Here is a 13,263-nt window from a genome sequence, read left to right on the forward strand (position 1 = left end):
GCTAAGAGCTAACTCACTGGAAAAATTGATGCTGGGAAAAATTGAAGACAAAAGGAGAAGGGCGCGGCAGAGGATGAGATAATTAGCATCACCAACTCAGTGGACAGGAATTTCAGCAAATTCCAGGAGATAGTGAAGGACAGAGAAGCCTGGAGTGCTGCAGTTCATAGGGTCCCAAAGAGTTGGACACGACTTAGCAATTAAATAGCAACAACAAAACCAATTCAGATTTATTAACTGAGACTGTCTTTCCCTCAAATCATCAGAATTTTGGAAGGTATCGTGCCTCACTGAATAAGTACTTGCTCAGGACCTACAATACCAGGCAGCAGGAATACTTGAAACTGCCTCTGTGGAGCTTACATTCTAGTGACCAGACAGACAATAAGGAGATAAGGAGAATGTTAGGGATAAATTTTTAGGAGAATAGGAGGAAGTAAAGCAAATGATGTACTGGAATGGGATGTAATTTTAGATAGAGTGATTACTAGAGCCCTCACTGAGGAGGTGAGTTTTGGTAAAGGCTTGAGGGACAGCGGGGAGCCTGCCTCGCGGACACCTGGGGGAGCGTGCTCCCCAGACGAGAGGGGGCAGGGCGCAGGCAGTGCACAGGCGCTGAGGTGGAGGCGTGGTCAGCATGTTCAAGGAACAGCAAGAAGGCCAGCGGGGCTCGGGTCGGGTGAAAGAGAGTAGTGGGGGACGTGGTCAGAGAGGTGAGGTGCCGCTAGATCATGTGGGGTCTTGTAAATCATAGTAAGAAGTCTGGTTTTTACCCTGGGTAAGATGGGACACTTCCGAACGGTTTTGAGCGATGTGACCACTTATGCTCTAACAGACTCACTCTGGCTGCTGTGCTGAGTACAGACTGAAGAGGAGACAGGGTTGAGGCTGAAAAACCAGGGGCGGCTAGGGTCATAACCCAAGTCAGAGGTGAGAATGGCTTGGACCCGGGTGGTGTGTTGGTGTTAGTGAGAAGTAGTCAAGTTCAGGGCTTCCCTGGTGGCTCTGACGTAAAGAATCCACCTGCCAATGCAGGAGACACGGGTTCAGTCCCTGATTCAGAAAGATCCCCTGGAGAAGCCGATGGCAACCCACTGCAGTATTCTTGCCTGGGAAATCCCATGGACAGAGGAGCCCGGAGGGCTGCAGTCCACGGGGTCACAAAGGGTCTGACGGGAACTAGTGACTAAACGACGCAACAGCAGTCAGGTTCAGGATGTATTTTGCAGGTGCAGCCAGAAGTATTTGCTGGGTCAGATGAGGCTTGCAAGTGAAAGATGACTGGGCGTCTCAGCCGGAGCCGCTGGACGGAGCGCCCGTTAGAGCTGTTATTCTCTAGTTCACTACCGTGTGAAAATGCAAGTCAGAACGTCCCACTTACCAGGTGCTCGCGCTGCCACCCTTCCACATGCTGTAGGAATAGTCAGCATTTCTGAAGGACATGATGCTCACCATCCCTGAGAGGCGGCAGGAAAAGAACACAGTGCTTCAGTGACCCCCGTCTCTACTCAGTGCAGTATGAGCCCCTGGGAAAGGTAAGCTTCCTCTGGTGTTGGGCAGCGAACATATGCTCTGTGGCCAACACTGAACTTCTCGAAGGAGGTATATGCATCGCTTGAGCTGGGAATTATCAAGCAGAACATTCTGAGCTCATTCGAGAAGGAAGGAAGTGCTCTGCAGAGTTTGGAATCCAGGTGTCTTGTCTCGCATCCAGGCGTTTCAGTAAGTTAAGCCAAAACGCTGCAGCGAACTATTTATTTGTGGAACAGAGTCCACCTCGTGATTTTTTTTTTTTTTTTGGCGGAAATGTTTTTACAACTAAGGTTTTGTGTAATTCATAACTTAAATATTAGTTTAATCAAACTTTTAGCTTAAAAAAATCACAAGATTTTAATGTACAATATGTGAAACAGATTTTCTTTTACCTTCTTTTAATTTTGTCTTCAGGTTCTGTTTTTGAGTTAATGAGTTCGTAGAAAAGATGTTCCAATTATGTCCCGCTTCCAGGTAGTGATAAACGTAGAATACTGGGACCACGCTCATCAGCTCCGCCTCTGCATTGCCTTTGGGGAGGCGGGTAAGACTATCAATGCCTTCCTGACTCAGGACTGCAGACATGACCTCGCCTATAAGCAGTCCTGAAACAAACAAGCACACAAACAAAAACTCAAAGTCGATACACTCAGCTTTTATCAGCTTCTGAGTAAGGGTATATTTTCAGTGGCAATAAGAGCAACCATCCTTATTCTTTCCTTTTTAATCTAAGCAGTTGAATTTCTTCTCAGAACTGGGGAGAGGGAAAAATATCTGATTAGACAGTTGGATTTAAAGAAACACCAGGCCTAAACATACCACCGTGACATAGAGGTAAGATGGTGTATGTAATACAGTGGCCGGATTATAGCCTACTGGAAAAGGCAAATTAGTTGCCATTCAAAGTGATAAGGCCACCCCTTTCGCCTCCCTCTCCTGCTTCCTCCCGCTTCTTCTTTCAACCTGGCTTCCTTTCCTCCCTTGAAATCTCTGATTCTTGTATTTAAGGGCTTCCCTGGTGGCGCAGAGGTTAAAGCGTCTGCCTGCAATGTGGGAGACCTGGGTTCGATCCCTGGGTCGGGGAGATCCCCTGGAGAAGGAAATGGCAACCCACTCCAGTATTCTTGCCTGGAGAATCCCATGGACGGAGGAGCTTGGTGGGCTAGAGTCCACGGGTTGCAAAGAGTTGGACACGACTGAGCGACTTCACTTTCACTTTCAACGTGATAGCTTTACATATTGTAAACCCTGTGAATCAATCACTTCCCCAGTGCAAAGCCAAGAGTCTGAACTGTGAACACTCTGTGAATGCCATGAGAGCTCTGTCTATATCTCATCGTGAGACCTGGGAAAACCACTCTCTTGTATATCCAACAGCAGGGTGGGGCATGCTTAGAAAGGTCCTTTCCAGACCTAACATTCTGTGATTCCAAGCTTTTATCTGAGATAAAATGTAGTCAGGACATTCTATTCTTGTGATGATAAGTCCTTGAATTTTTAAAGGCTGGAGGCCAGGGATAAAGCCCACTAAAGGCACCAGTTCTACAAATGGCCCCAGAGCTGCTTTCCTGCGGCCATTTGCAGGGCCTGCAACTGTTTCGGGACTAAGACTGCCCACTTGGATCATAGAAAGTCCTTTAAATCTGGACGCAGCTGCACTCTCTTTGGGCCAGTGACAGCCCCCACCCTCCATCACGGGAGCATGAATCTCCATGAAATCTTCCCCTGGAAGAAGAGAGCTGAAAGTGTGCTTGGGGAAGTGAAGGTGAGGGCAGGAACAGGGCACTCCCAGAGCCCCCGTTGGATATGCAGCTGAGTAGAGAAGAGGAGAAATGGGAAAGTCATGAGAATACTTGACTTTTGTTTGAAACACAGTGAAATAAGAAATAAAAATGGCACTGGTTAATTTACCTTTTATACTCACAGTTCTTTTGACTTTTGTTTTGGGGACCATATTTAATGGTATCCTGTATGGAAACTCCTTTCGCCTGCTAATGATGCCTGAAAAAAAAAAAAAGACTCATTTATAATCACAGTATTAAAATTTAAAAGGGAAGTTAAAAATAATCAAAGATTTTGATCAAACCCTAGGCTTACATAATCTCATTAAATAAAGCATTAAAGTTGACTTCAAACTTCCTGGTCATTACAGGATAGGAAATAAATAGGTTATGTAAATCTTTTTCACCAGTAAGAGGGAGCATGCCATTTTGTCCAAAGAGAGAAAATTGTTCTCGGAACTGAAATCTAAAAATAACTAACATATAATCCTTAGTCAAGGAAATGTGAAGATTAACTCCATTGGGAAGCATGCCCTGAAATCCTTTCCACCTTTTCCTCTCCATCTAACTTAGACACTTTTTCTCTCTGTACAATTTTCTTTTTTTAGTCACTTCTGTCGTGTCTGACTCTTTGCGACCATATGGACTATAGCCCTCGAGGCTCCTCTGTCTGTGGGATTTCCCAGGCAATACCTATGGCTGATTCATGTTGAGGTTTGACAGAAAACAACAAAATTCTGTAAAGCAATTATCCTTCAATTTAAAAAAATAAATTAAAAAAAAAGAAAGAATACTGGAGTGGGTAGCCATTCCATTCTCCAGCGGATCTTCCTGAGCCAGGGATCAAATCCCAGTCTCCTATGTTGCAGGCAGATTCTCTACTGTCTGAGCCACCAGGGAAGCCCCCAAGTTTAAGCATGCCTGTGTCAGAGCATTTTTTACTGCAATCAGTGGCTTATCTCATAGAAATGGTAGTATTTATCATCCTACTGACAGAGAACCAAGCACACGACTGAGCTCTTTGTGTGCTTTTTATAATGGATCCTCACAGCAACCCTATGTACTGGGTCTATTCTTATTCTTTTAATTTTGTAGATGAGAAAATGAGGTTCAGAAAGCAAGTTGCTCAAGGTCACAGAGCTAGCACAGATGAAGCTGCATCTGAACTCAGGAGGTTTTACTGCAGAGCCCATAGTAGTCACCGCAAAGACACTTCTCCCATTGTCCTGGTAAGAAAGCAATTTGAGGGCTGGAACCATCTTGAATGCTATAGTCCCAAGCACTTAGTCCCTGGGACATGCTAAAGAAAATAAAGCGACATTTTATAATTTAATAGCCAAACCACCTGGCAAAAGAGACAAGAACAGGAATGTTCTTCAGGTAAGTTTTAACCTTTGATAAATGCCAAGGATATAATGTTAAAGTAACACTGAGTGAAGGGCATTTGTGAGTATCTCATTGTGGTTGAAAGAGCATTGAGTTCAGAAAGAGCTCATTCCAGAATGTGACACTGGGCAAGACAGAACCTTTCTATGCCTTGGCTTGCTCACCAGTTAAACAGAAATAATATTTTCCTCAAAGGGTTTTTGTGAAGATAAAAATAATAACAAAGAGCCTGGCAAAGAGTTTGTGCTCCTTTTACAGTACCTATGACAGTAGCCTGTTTGAGATTATTTATATTTGATTCTCCACGATTTTTTTCCATTGATAACTGCCCTTGACTATTTCAGTTCTCGTTAGCAACTCTTCTACCAAATGGAAAAGGTACAGAAGAGAAAGCTAATATTAGGGAAGTCAATTTTACTCCTGTCAGAGATCATAAAAAAGATCCATCAAGGCATCACATATAAAGGCAGATTCCAGAGAGATTAAAACACGTAAAAGTTAAATCTGTAAGACCAAGGGGACAAAATATACAACAATGTTTTTGTGAACTAAGATATATAACTGTAAAGTGAAATTATAATGAATCTGACTATATCAGAATGAAGGATTCCTGTTCAAAACCCACTGAAGTTCATTACTGCTCAAAGAAGTACACTGGAGACAAAAACCAACAAAAAATAGACAGGAAAACCCAAGTGGAAAATAGAGAAAATGCAAAAGATAGGAATAGGTGATTCACAGATGGGAAGCCCAAGTGGCCAGCAAGCATTTGAATAAATGTTTAGATATCATCGTATTCAGAAGAGTTATAGATAAAACAATAATGAGATACTGCTTTATGCCCCTCAAAAATGGCACATTTTAGAGGTGAGTGGGCGTGGAATGAGAAGAATCCTCATGCAGTGCTGTAAATAGTAGAGCCATTCTGAGGAGCAGTGTGACAGAAGTAAATGATATTCAATATGCATATGCCCTTTGACCCAGCAGTTCAACTCTGAGAAACAGACCAGATAATGCTCACACAGGTCTGTAAAGGGAGATGAAAAAGGATGTTCACTGCAGCACTGTTGATGGTAGTGGGGAGTCTGTCAGCAGGAGGTGGATGAGCAAAGTGGTGGTGGAATCAGAGCCAAGCAGAGCCCTGCAGCACCCCGCTCCCAACCAAGTACAAAAGAATAGTTGATGATTAAGACAATGGTCACAGTTTAAGTGTCTGATGCACGTTCCTGAACTGTTTTACAGATACTGTGACTAGGACCAGAGGGGAAAAAACTGTGTGATGGCCAGATTGTAGCCATGACCTAAGCGGCTCCATCTTGAGCAGTCTTGAATGTCTGGCTAGCACAATTCCAAGATCTGGCTCCAAGAGAATGGGATTAACATTATTGCTCATAATAAACTATATCTTGTGGGCATCAAGATAACTGTAGCTTGCTCTGCCCATATATGTAAGCAGGCAACTAAGATTGTCATCAGAGATGCTACAGACTCGTGTTGACATATTTCACTCTGAGAATACAGTGCTGTGTGTCAGCGCGGAGAAATTACAGAGGATGGACCATCACCCCTGATCCCATAGAAATGGAATGATATTTGACAATAGGGAATTGACAGCAGTTCTTATGCCCCTTTCCTGTTTGCCCATTTGTGTCCCCCTCTAACTTTAAAGGAACCTATCAACAACTATAGGAATGGGATCACTAGGCTGCTTAACCTAACTCCTAAATTGTGCTCTCCTAGATGAGTTGGTGATGGACAGGGAGGCCTGGCGTGCTGCGATGCATGGGGTCGCAAAGAGTCGGACACGACTGAGTGACTGAACTGAACTGAACTGAAATGCACACCATGCCTTGCCTAAGCTATTGATTCTTGCCTAACCTGTGGATAAAAAGAACCAAGAATGAAGAGTTAAGCAGTTTAGAGAATGACCAGCTCCACAGGGAACGCCACTCAATATTCTGTAAGAACCTAAATGGGAAAATAATTTGAAAAGGATACATATATATATGTCACTGAATCCCTTTGCTGTTCACTTGAAACTGACACAACATTGTTAATCAATTATACTCCAATATGAAACAAAAAAAAATTTTTATGAAAGAATGACTAGCTCTCTACACCTAGGCAAATGATGTGGGCAAGATAACATCTCCAGAAAGAGTCAGCCAGTCTGCACACAATGGAGAATGATGCAGAACTGAACCTCCTGCCTCCATGATTCACTGACACTCTGCCCTCTTCTCCTTTAAAAACTGCCATTGTTTAGTAGGTAAGTTGTGTCTGACTCTGACTCTTTTAAGACTCCATGGACTGTAGCTCACCAGGCTCCTCTGTCCATGAGATTTTCCAGGAAAGAATACTGGAGTGGGTTGCCATTTCCTTCTCCAGGGAATCTTCCCATCCCAGGGATCGAACCTGCATCTCCTGCACTGCAGGTGGATTCTTTACCACTGAGCCATCTATGAAGCCCAAAAAACTGTCATAGCTGAGCGGAATCTTTGGCGTTGGTCTTCAGACATGAGTGTACTTTCTTGCCAGATTGCCAGCTTTTCTGATTAAAACATCTTTCCTTTCTGTTGACATTTGCCTCTCAAAATATTGCCTTTTGAGCAGCAAGCAGCTGAACTTGAGTTTGGTAACAGAATATACTCTGAAATACTGTGTAAGAAGCAGTGAATCAAATGTATGCATGGCAATAGAAATACCAGGTTAAAACAAAGTACTGAGTTTAAAAACGTAACTAGAACAGGCTCTATAGCACACCACCTTTCATATGTTGGAAAAAACCATACACACACGAAATAACCTTACTTCCCTACTCAAAGACATATACCAAGCATATCAGACTGGGGGCGTGTGAAGAAAGGGAAGTGGTTGTGGGGGTCAGGAATGAGGAAATAAAACACAGGAAGGCCGTGTCCACACCGATGGTGACCATGTGCTGGGACTGAGGGGGCTGAAGAGCTGAACTCTTTGCACCCAAGATAAGAACTGGGGAGAAAGCTTGTCAGGCAGAGAAAGCAGGAACCAAAGGCTAGGCTAGTCTTGTGTTTTGAGTTTCTGTGTTTAGTTCTCTTTTTACGCTGATGTCACATAATTGTAATCACTACTACTTTGCAATTTGTTTTGGTGCCTCACTCTCTCATCGCTTTTTCCTAGATCTCCTCGGCCGTCATTGTCTGTTTACTCTTCCCAAGTTTTTTAGCCTTAAAACAAAAAACAACCTCTCTAAAGTGTCACGTGCGCACGTGTGCTCAGTCGCCCTGGCCGTGTCCTGTTCAGGTGCGACTGTGAAGCCCTGTGGCCGGTAGCCCACCAGGCTCCTCTGTCCCCGGGATTCTCCAGGCGAGAGTGCTGGAGTGGGCGCCGTGCTCTCCTGCAGGGGATCTTCCCAACCCAGGGAATGAACCCATGTCTCCTGTATCTCCTGTATTGCACGTGAATTCTTCACTGCTGAGCCACCAGGGAAGCCCATAAGGTATCATACTGGTATACCAACTCCAGTATATACAGATTAGAAGTGTTTAATAAAATCTTTGAAATAAACTGGAAAGAACTGATAGTCATCTTTACCCTTTTTAGCACTCTGGAAAGTAATAAAAGGTGCGTGAATCCAAGTTGTCTAAAATAACAAGGGAAAAAAGTCACATGATGAGATTGGAAAGAGGCATAGATTCTTTTTTTAACCAAGATTTTTGATGGAGAGATCTACTCCCAGATAAAAGATCACTGCCATCTTGTGGTCCTCAGGTTCACACCTAGGATGGGTAAGGCAGGGCTGCTTTGGAAAGCTGTTTGCAGTAACATGAGTATGGTAGGCTTAAGGGTGAAGAGGAAAAGAAGACAAAGGAAGCAGTAGCTCTGAGGTGTGGCGTGACCACATGAGGCCAGAACCTTAGAATGTTCGGGGCACGGCCCTAAGGCAGCAGGTCCCTGGCGATCTGGCCTCAGAGAGCTCCTCTAACCTTCCATTTTCCCAGAGGAGGCTGGTGTGGAGAGAAATCCACTCCCGACCGCCCCCTGCCCCCCAGCAACTCTCCCCATAGATCCTTCATAGGGTGGAAGGAAATTTGTGTGGAGATAAAATTAGAGAAGAGTTTGCATGAAGTCATCCTTATTCAATTTGGGCTGATTTGAAATGTAAATATTAATTCTTTGCTTTGCCAGAGGAAATATCACTCTAAGTATAGTGGTCCTGATTTATTTAAAACAAACAAACAAACAAACTTTTTTTCCCTATTGCTGTATCCCTGAAAGAAAATAAAAATGATACAATGCAATAATAGGCAAATTTTAACCATTTATTAAGAACTACAGCAGCCTGTCTTTTTGGGTGAAAAGAACTGTTAACTGAGAACATTCTAAATTTCATAAATACCTGTGTATTTAGGCTTTGATTAAGTGCTCAAATGCTTGCACAGTTCTAACTTTCATTTAGAATATCTTAGTTGGAGGGAAAGCAAGGAAGCAGGAGCAATGAGGAATGGCTTTGTTAAGTAATCAGCATTACTGTGTTTTCAAATAAGCATGTTAAATTTAAGAACGTAAATGACTTTTTCTTGGGTGTTCCTTAGATTGATGGTTCTATAAGAAAATATCATCGTGAAGGATAAAATGACTGATGTTTAAGGGAAGTCAGGCTGCTGTTACTATTTCGATGTTTTGCGTTTAAAACTAATGTGGTTATCTGGGGAATTCCCTGGCAGTCCAGTGGTTGGGGGTTGGTACTCTCACTGCCTGGGTTTGATCCCTAGTCCAGGAAGTAAGCTCTCCAAACCCAGCCAAGTGTGTCCAAAAACAAACCAAAACCGCAACCAATGGGGTTTTCCTTTGTTCTAAATCCATCCAGATTCCAGCACAGCTGCCAGAAATGACAGCAAACCAAGAAGGGGACACTTCTGATTCTGGACATTTAACATTTTAAAAATCATATTTCAGGTCACACATCTCTCTTGAGCAAAAGACAACATATAAAATACAAAACCATCTTGCCTACCATAGACACCCTGTGGATCCAGAGTAACACCAGCATAGCTTTCCCTTTTGACACCTTCTGGCTAAAATAAAGACAAAAAACATCCAGTTAAGAACATAACTAAACGTACACGACTTGAATGCTTGGGTCAACGTGACTACTTTTCCAGTTAAAATTTTTTTTTTATTTATTGATGTTTTGGACAAGGCAAAATACGCTTTAATACTTATTATATGCATACATCCAGGAACCAAAGTTTCTGGCTATGTGCATGATAATCAGAGCAAATACTGAAATAGAAGTTATTATATGTGTCAGATAACTGATCTAAGTGCTCTGTAGGTATTAGCTCATCTAACGTCAAAAATACTCTATGAAGTAAGTGCTATTATTACTCCCACATGACATATGAGGAAATTGACAACCAGAGAGATCAAGAAACTTATCCGGTGTCACACTGCTAGGAGGTCGTGGAGCTGGGATTCAAGCTCAGGCAGAGTGGCTCCAGAATCTGCGCATGGAACACCGTGCAGAGATGCACAGAACGCAGAACATGCCTTGCACAAGATAAGGCGATGTACACTCACTGAAGTGGATTTCACAGCTGAAAACAGGACTCCGAGAATGAAGACCTCGGCAGGCCCAGCTGTGTCGTTAAGATTCTTGTCAAGAATAACATGAAAGCATGTGACTTAATAGCATTTAAGAATGATGGCATTTAAGAAATGATAGTTTTCTTCCCCTTTTTTAACCTGTTTACTCATTTACAGAATGGAAAATTTTGACTATAAATTCTAAACTATAAGTTCGTAAGTCCTGTCTTAGTTATTGCTGTAGCTCCAGTACTTAGCATAATGTCTGGCACGGATTTCAAAACATTTTCCAAAAGCGTTGGGGGAAAAAATACTTCAAAAAACGAAATACCAAAATGTTAAAATTGGATGTTTCTGGTTGTAGGGGTTATTGGTGATTTTAATTTTCCTCTCTGTAGTTTTTTGGTATTTCATGCTTTCTACAGTACGCAAGTATCATTGTTTTATTTAAATTTTAAAAACATAATTTCAGACTTAAAAGTTACAAGAGCAGTCTAAAAATATCTGAGATAACCTCCACCCAGATTCCCCCACATGTTAACATTTTATTATGTTTGTGTTATCATTTTCTCTTTCTGTCTCTCTTTCTGAATCACTTAAACATGAGTTGCTGATAACTTCTTTTTCCAGAAAGAAAAAAGTATTTATGAAAGAATTTTTAAAGCGTATTTTTCTTACCACCACTCGTAGTGTTTTTACTAAGATTTCATTTCCAACCGAAGTCTCCAGTGAGAAGCTGAGGTTGTGGAGGCCGATTTCCAGAGGAAGCACAGTGAAGGTCACCAAGTGGTTGGAGGAACCCTCGATTTTCTGGGGCACACACTTGGAGAATCTTCTCCCCTGAGAGTCAGTGACTGGGGTTCCTGATGAACAGACCCCCTCCACAGGATGCATTTTAACACAGAACTGAAATATCACCAGTGAACAATGATTTCAAAACACTTTATGATAAGGAAAGCACGCCCTGACTATGTTCGTCTGGACACAGATTCTCCCCGGTACCTGTCAAATAATCCCTCATATTCTAAGGCGGTAGAGAAAGTTCATTTCAGACTTTCTAAAGCATGCATACCAGTTGCTGCTTGGTGGATTACAGTCCATAGGATCACAAAAAGTCAGACGTGACTGAGCATGCATGCATTCAGCAAGGTGCCATGATGTCCCAGAAAGCTCAGCACTGGCTCAGAAACGTCTGATCTTCCTTAGACTGTTACCTACTGAATCGAGTATAATGCTACTGAAGTTCTCTGTTCATGTTGTCACGATAGCATTTGTTACACCATCTCTTTACATGTTTATAATTCCGGCAGTGGGAACCGGGGCTCAGGTACGCTGTGTGTCTTATTCATCTTTGTATCTTACAGCTCAGCCTTTCGTGTTCAGTAAGTGGTTTTATGAAAGACTAGAACTCTATCTCCTGGCATTCAAGGCCCTGACTAATATGTCCCCACTAGCTTTTCCAATCTCGCTTCTCATTAACTTCCCATTTGTATCCCATTATACGTCCAGACTGTGGCTCCAGGAAGATCTAAGCTCAAATCTTGGCTCTGCCACGTTCTGTGTGCCAAGAGCACATGACCTCCACTTCTTCAGCTTTGTAACAGGGAGAATAATGATACCTACTGACTTACGGCTCAAATAGTGAACATTTTCCATCTGCTCTCCAAAATCTAATGACCTGACAGATTATCCCCAAAAGAATAAATCTGTATGATCCAGAATAAATCAAGCAGGTACACAAGAAGGCGTACCAACATTCAACAACTAGTTTTGAGGAATTTCTCAAAAACGGCAAGTTCGTTTTTCCTCTTAACTATCTTCCTGGGAAACACAACAGCCAGGGTGGCTGAGGCAGGAGTTAAAAGAGGACTTTAGGGTCACCTGAAGCCAATGATTCCCTCAGGAGATCATGGGTAGGGTAGGTAAGAACAGATAAGAAGAGACATTTGATAATTCAACATGAATTCATTATAAAAACTCTTAGTAAATGAGATAAGAAAAGAACTTCTGAAACCAATACAAATTATCAAAAACAAAAAACAAAAACTTTGGCAGTGGTTCTGCTTTCGGAAATAACCAAGTATTTCCTACTAGATAACTATTCTGAAAATAAAATTATGAGCTCTAGACAAAACATGTATTTAAAAAAAAAAAACTATCTGAAGTCACTAGAGATTGGAAGAGAAGGTGACCCTCAGAAGAAAGGAAGGACCTTGGGTAAGGGTCCTGGTTTTTTAGTTTTAACCTGAGGGCTAAAGGCAAAGGAGAAAAAGAAAGGGTTAGGGTTATTCGAATGCAGAGTTCCAAAGAATAGCATGGAAAGATAAGAAAGCCATCCTCAGTGATCAATGCAAAGAAATAGAGGAAAACAAGAGAAAGAAAAGACTATAAATCTCTTCAAGAAAATTAGAGATACCAAGGGAACATCTCATGCAAAGATTGGCTCAATAAAGGACAGAAATGGTATGGACCTAACAGAAGCAGAAGATATTAAGAAGAGGTGGCAAGAATACACAGAAGAACTGTACAAAAAAGATCTTCATGACCTAGATAATCACGATGGTGTGATCACTCACCTAGAGCCAGACATCCTGGAATGCAAAGTCAAGTGGGCCTTAGAAAGCATCACTACGAACAAAGCTAGTGGAGGTGATGGAATTCCAGTGGAGCTATTTCAAATCCTGAAAGATGATGCTGTGAAAGTGCTGCACTCAATATGCCAGCAAATTTGGAAAACTCAGCAGTGGCCACAGGACTGGAAAAGGTCAGTTTTTATTCCAATCCCAAACAATGCCAAAGAATGCTCAAACTACCACACAATTGCACTCATCTCACACACTAGCAAAGTAATGCTCAAAGTTCTCCAAGCCAGGAGAATACTGTTCTTCAACAGTACATGAACCGTGAACTTCCAAATGTTCAGCTGGATTTAGAAAAGGCAGAGGAACCAGAGATCAAATTGCCAACATCTGTTGGATCATCAAAAAAGCAAGAG

The 13,263-nt window shown here is 42.3% G+C and overlaps 1 protein-coding gene across 1 annotated transcript in view; it reads right to left on the minus strand.

The window, feature by feature from the left end:
- C5 (complement C5) overlaps positions 1–13,263 on the minus strand; it is a 98,193-nt gene that overhangs the window by 31,920 nt on the left and 53,010 nt on the right. The window contains exons 21-25 of the mRNA XM_006054142.3: positions 10,947–11,174; positions 9,697–9,757; positions 3,445–3,534; positions 1,926–2,138; positions 1,382–1,457 (exon numbers count right to left, since the gene is read on the minus strand). Of these exons, the coding sequence (XP_006054204.3) occupies positions 1,382–1,457; positions 1,926–2,138; positions 3,445–3,534; positions 9,697–9,757; positions 10,947–11,174 (668 nt within the window). The remainder of the gene's footprint in view (positions 1–1,381; positions 1,458–1,925; positions 2,139–3,444; positions 3,535–9,696; positions 9,758–10,946; positions 11,175–13,263) is intronic.

This window comes from Bubalus bubalis, chromosome 3, assembly GCF_019923935.1.
Source record: "Bubalus bubalis isolate 160015118507 breed Murrah chromosome 3, NDDB_SH_1, whole genome shotgun sequence".
NCBI classification, from domain to species: domain Eukaryota; kingdom Metazoa; phylum Chordata; class Mammalia; order Artiodactyla; family Bovidae; genus Bubalus; species Bubalus bubalis.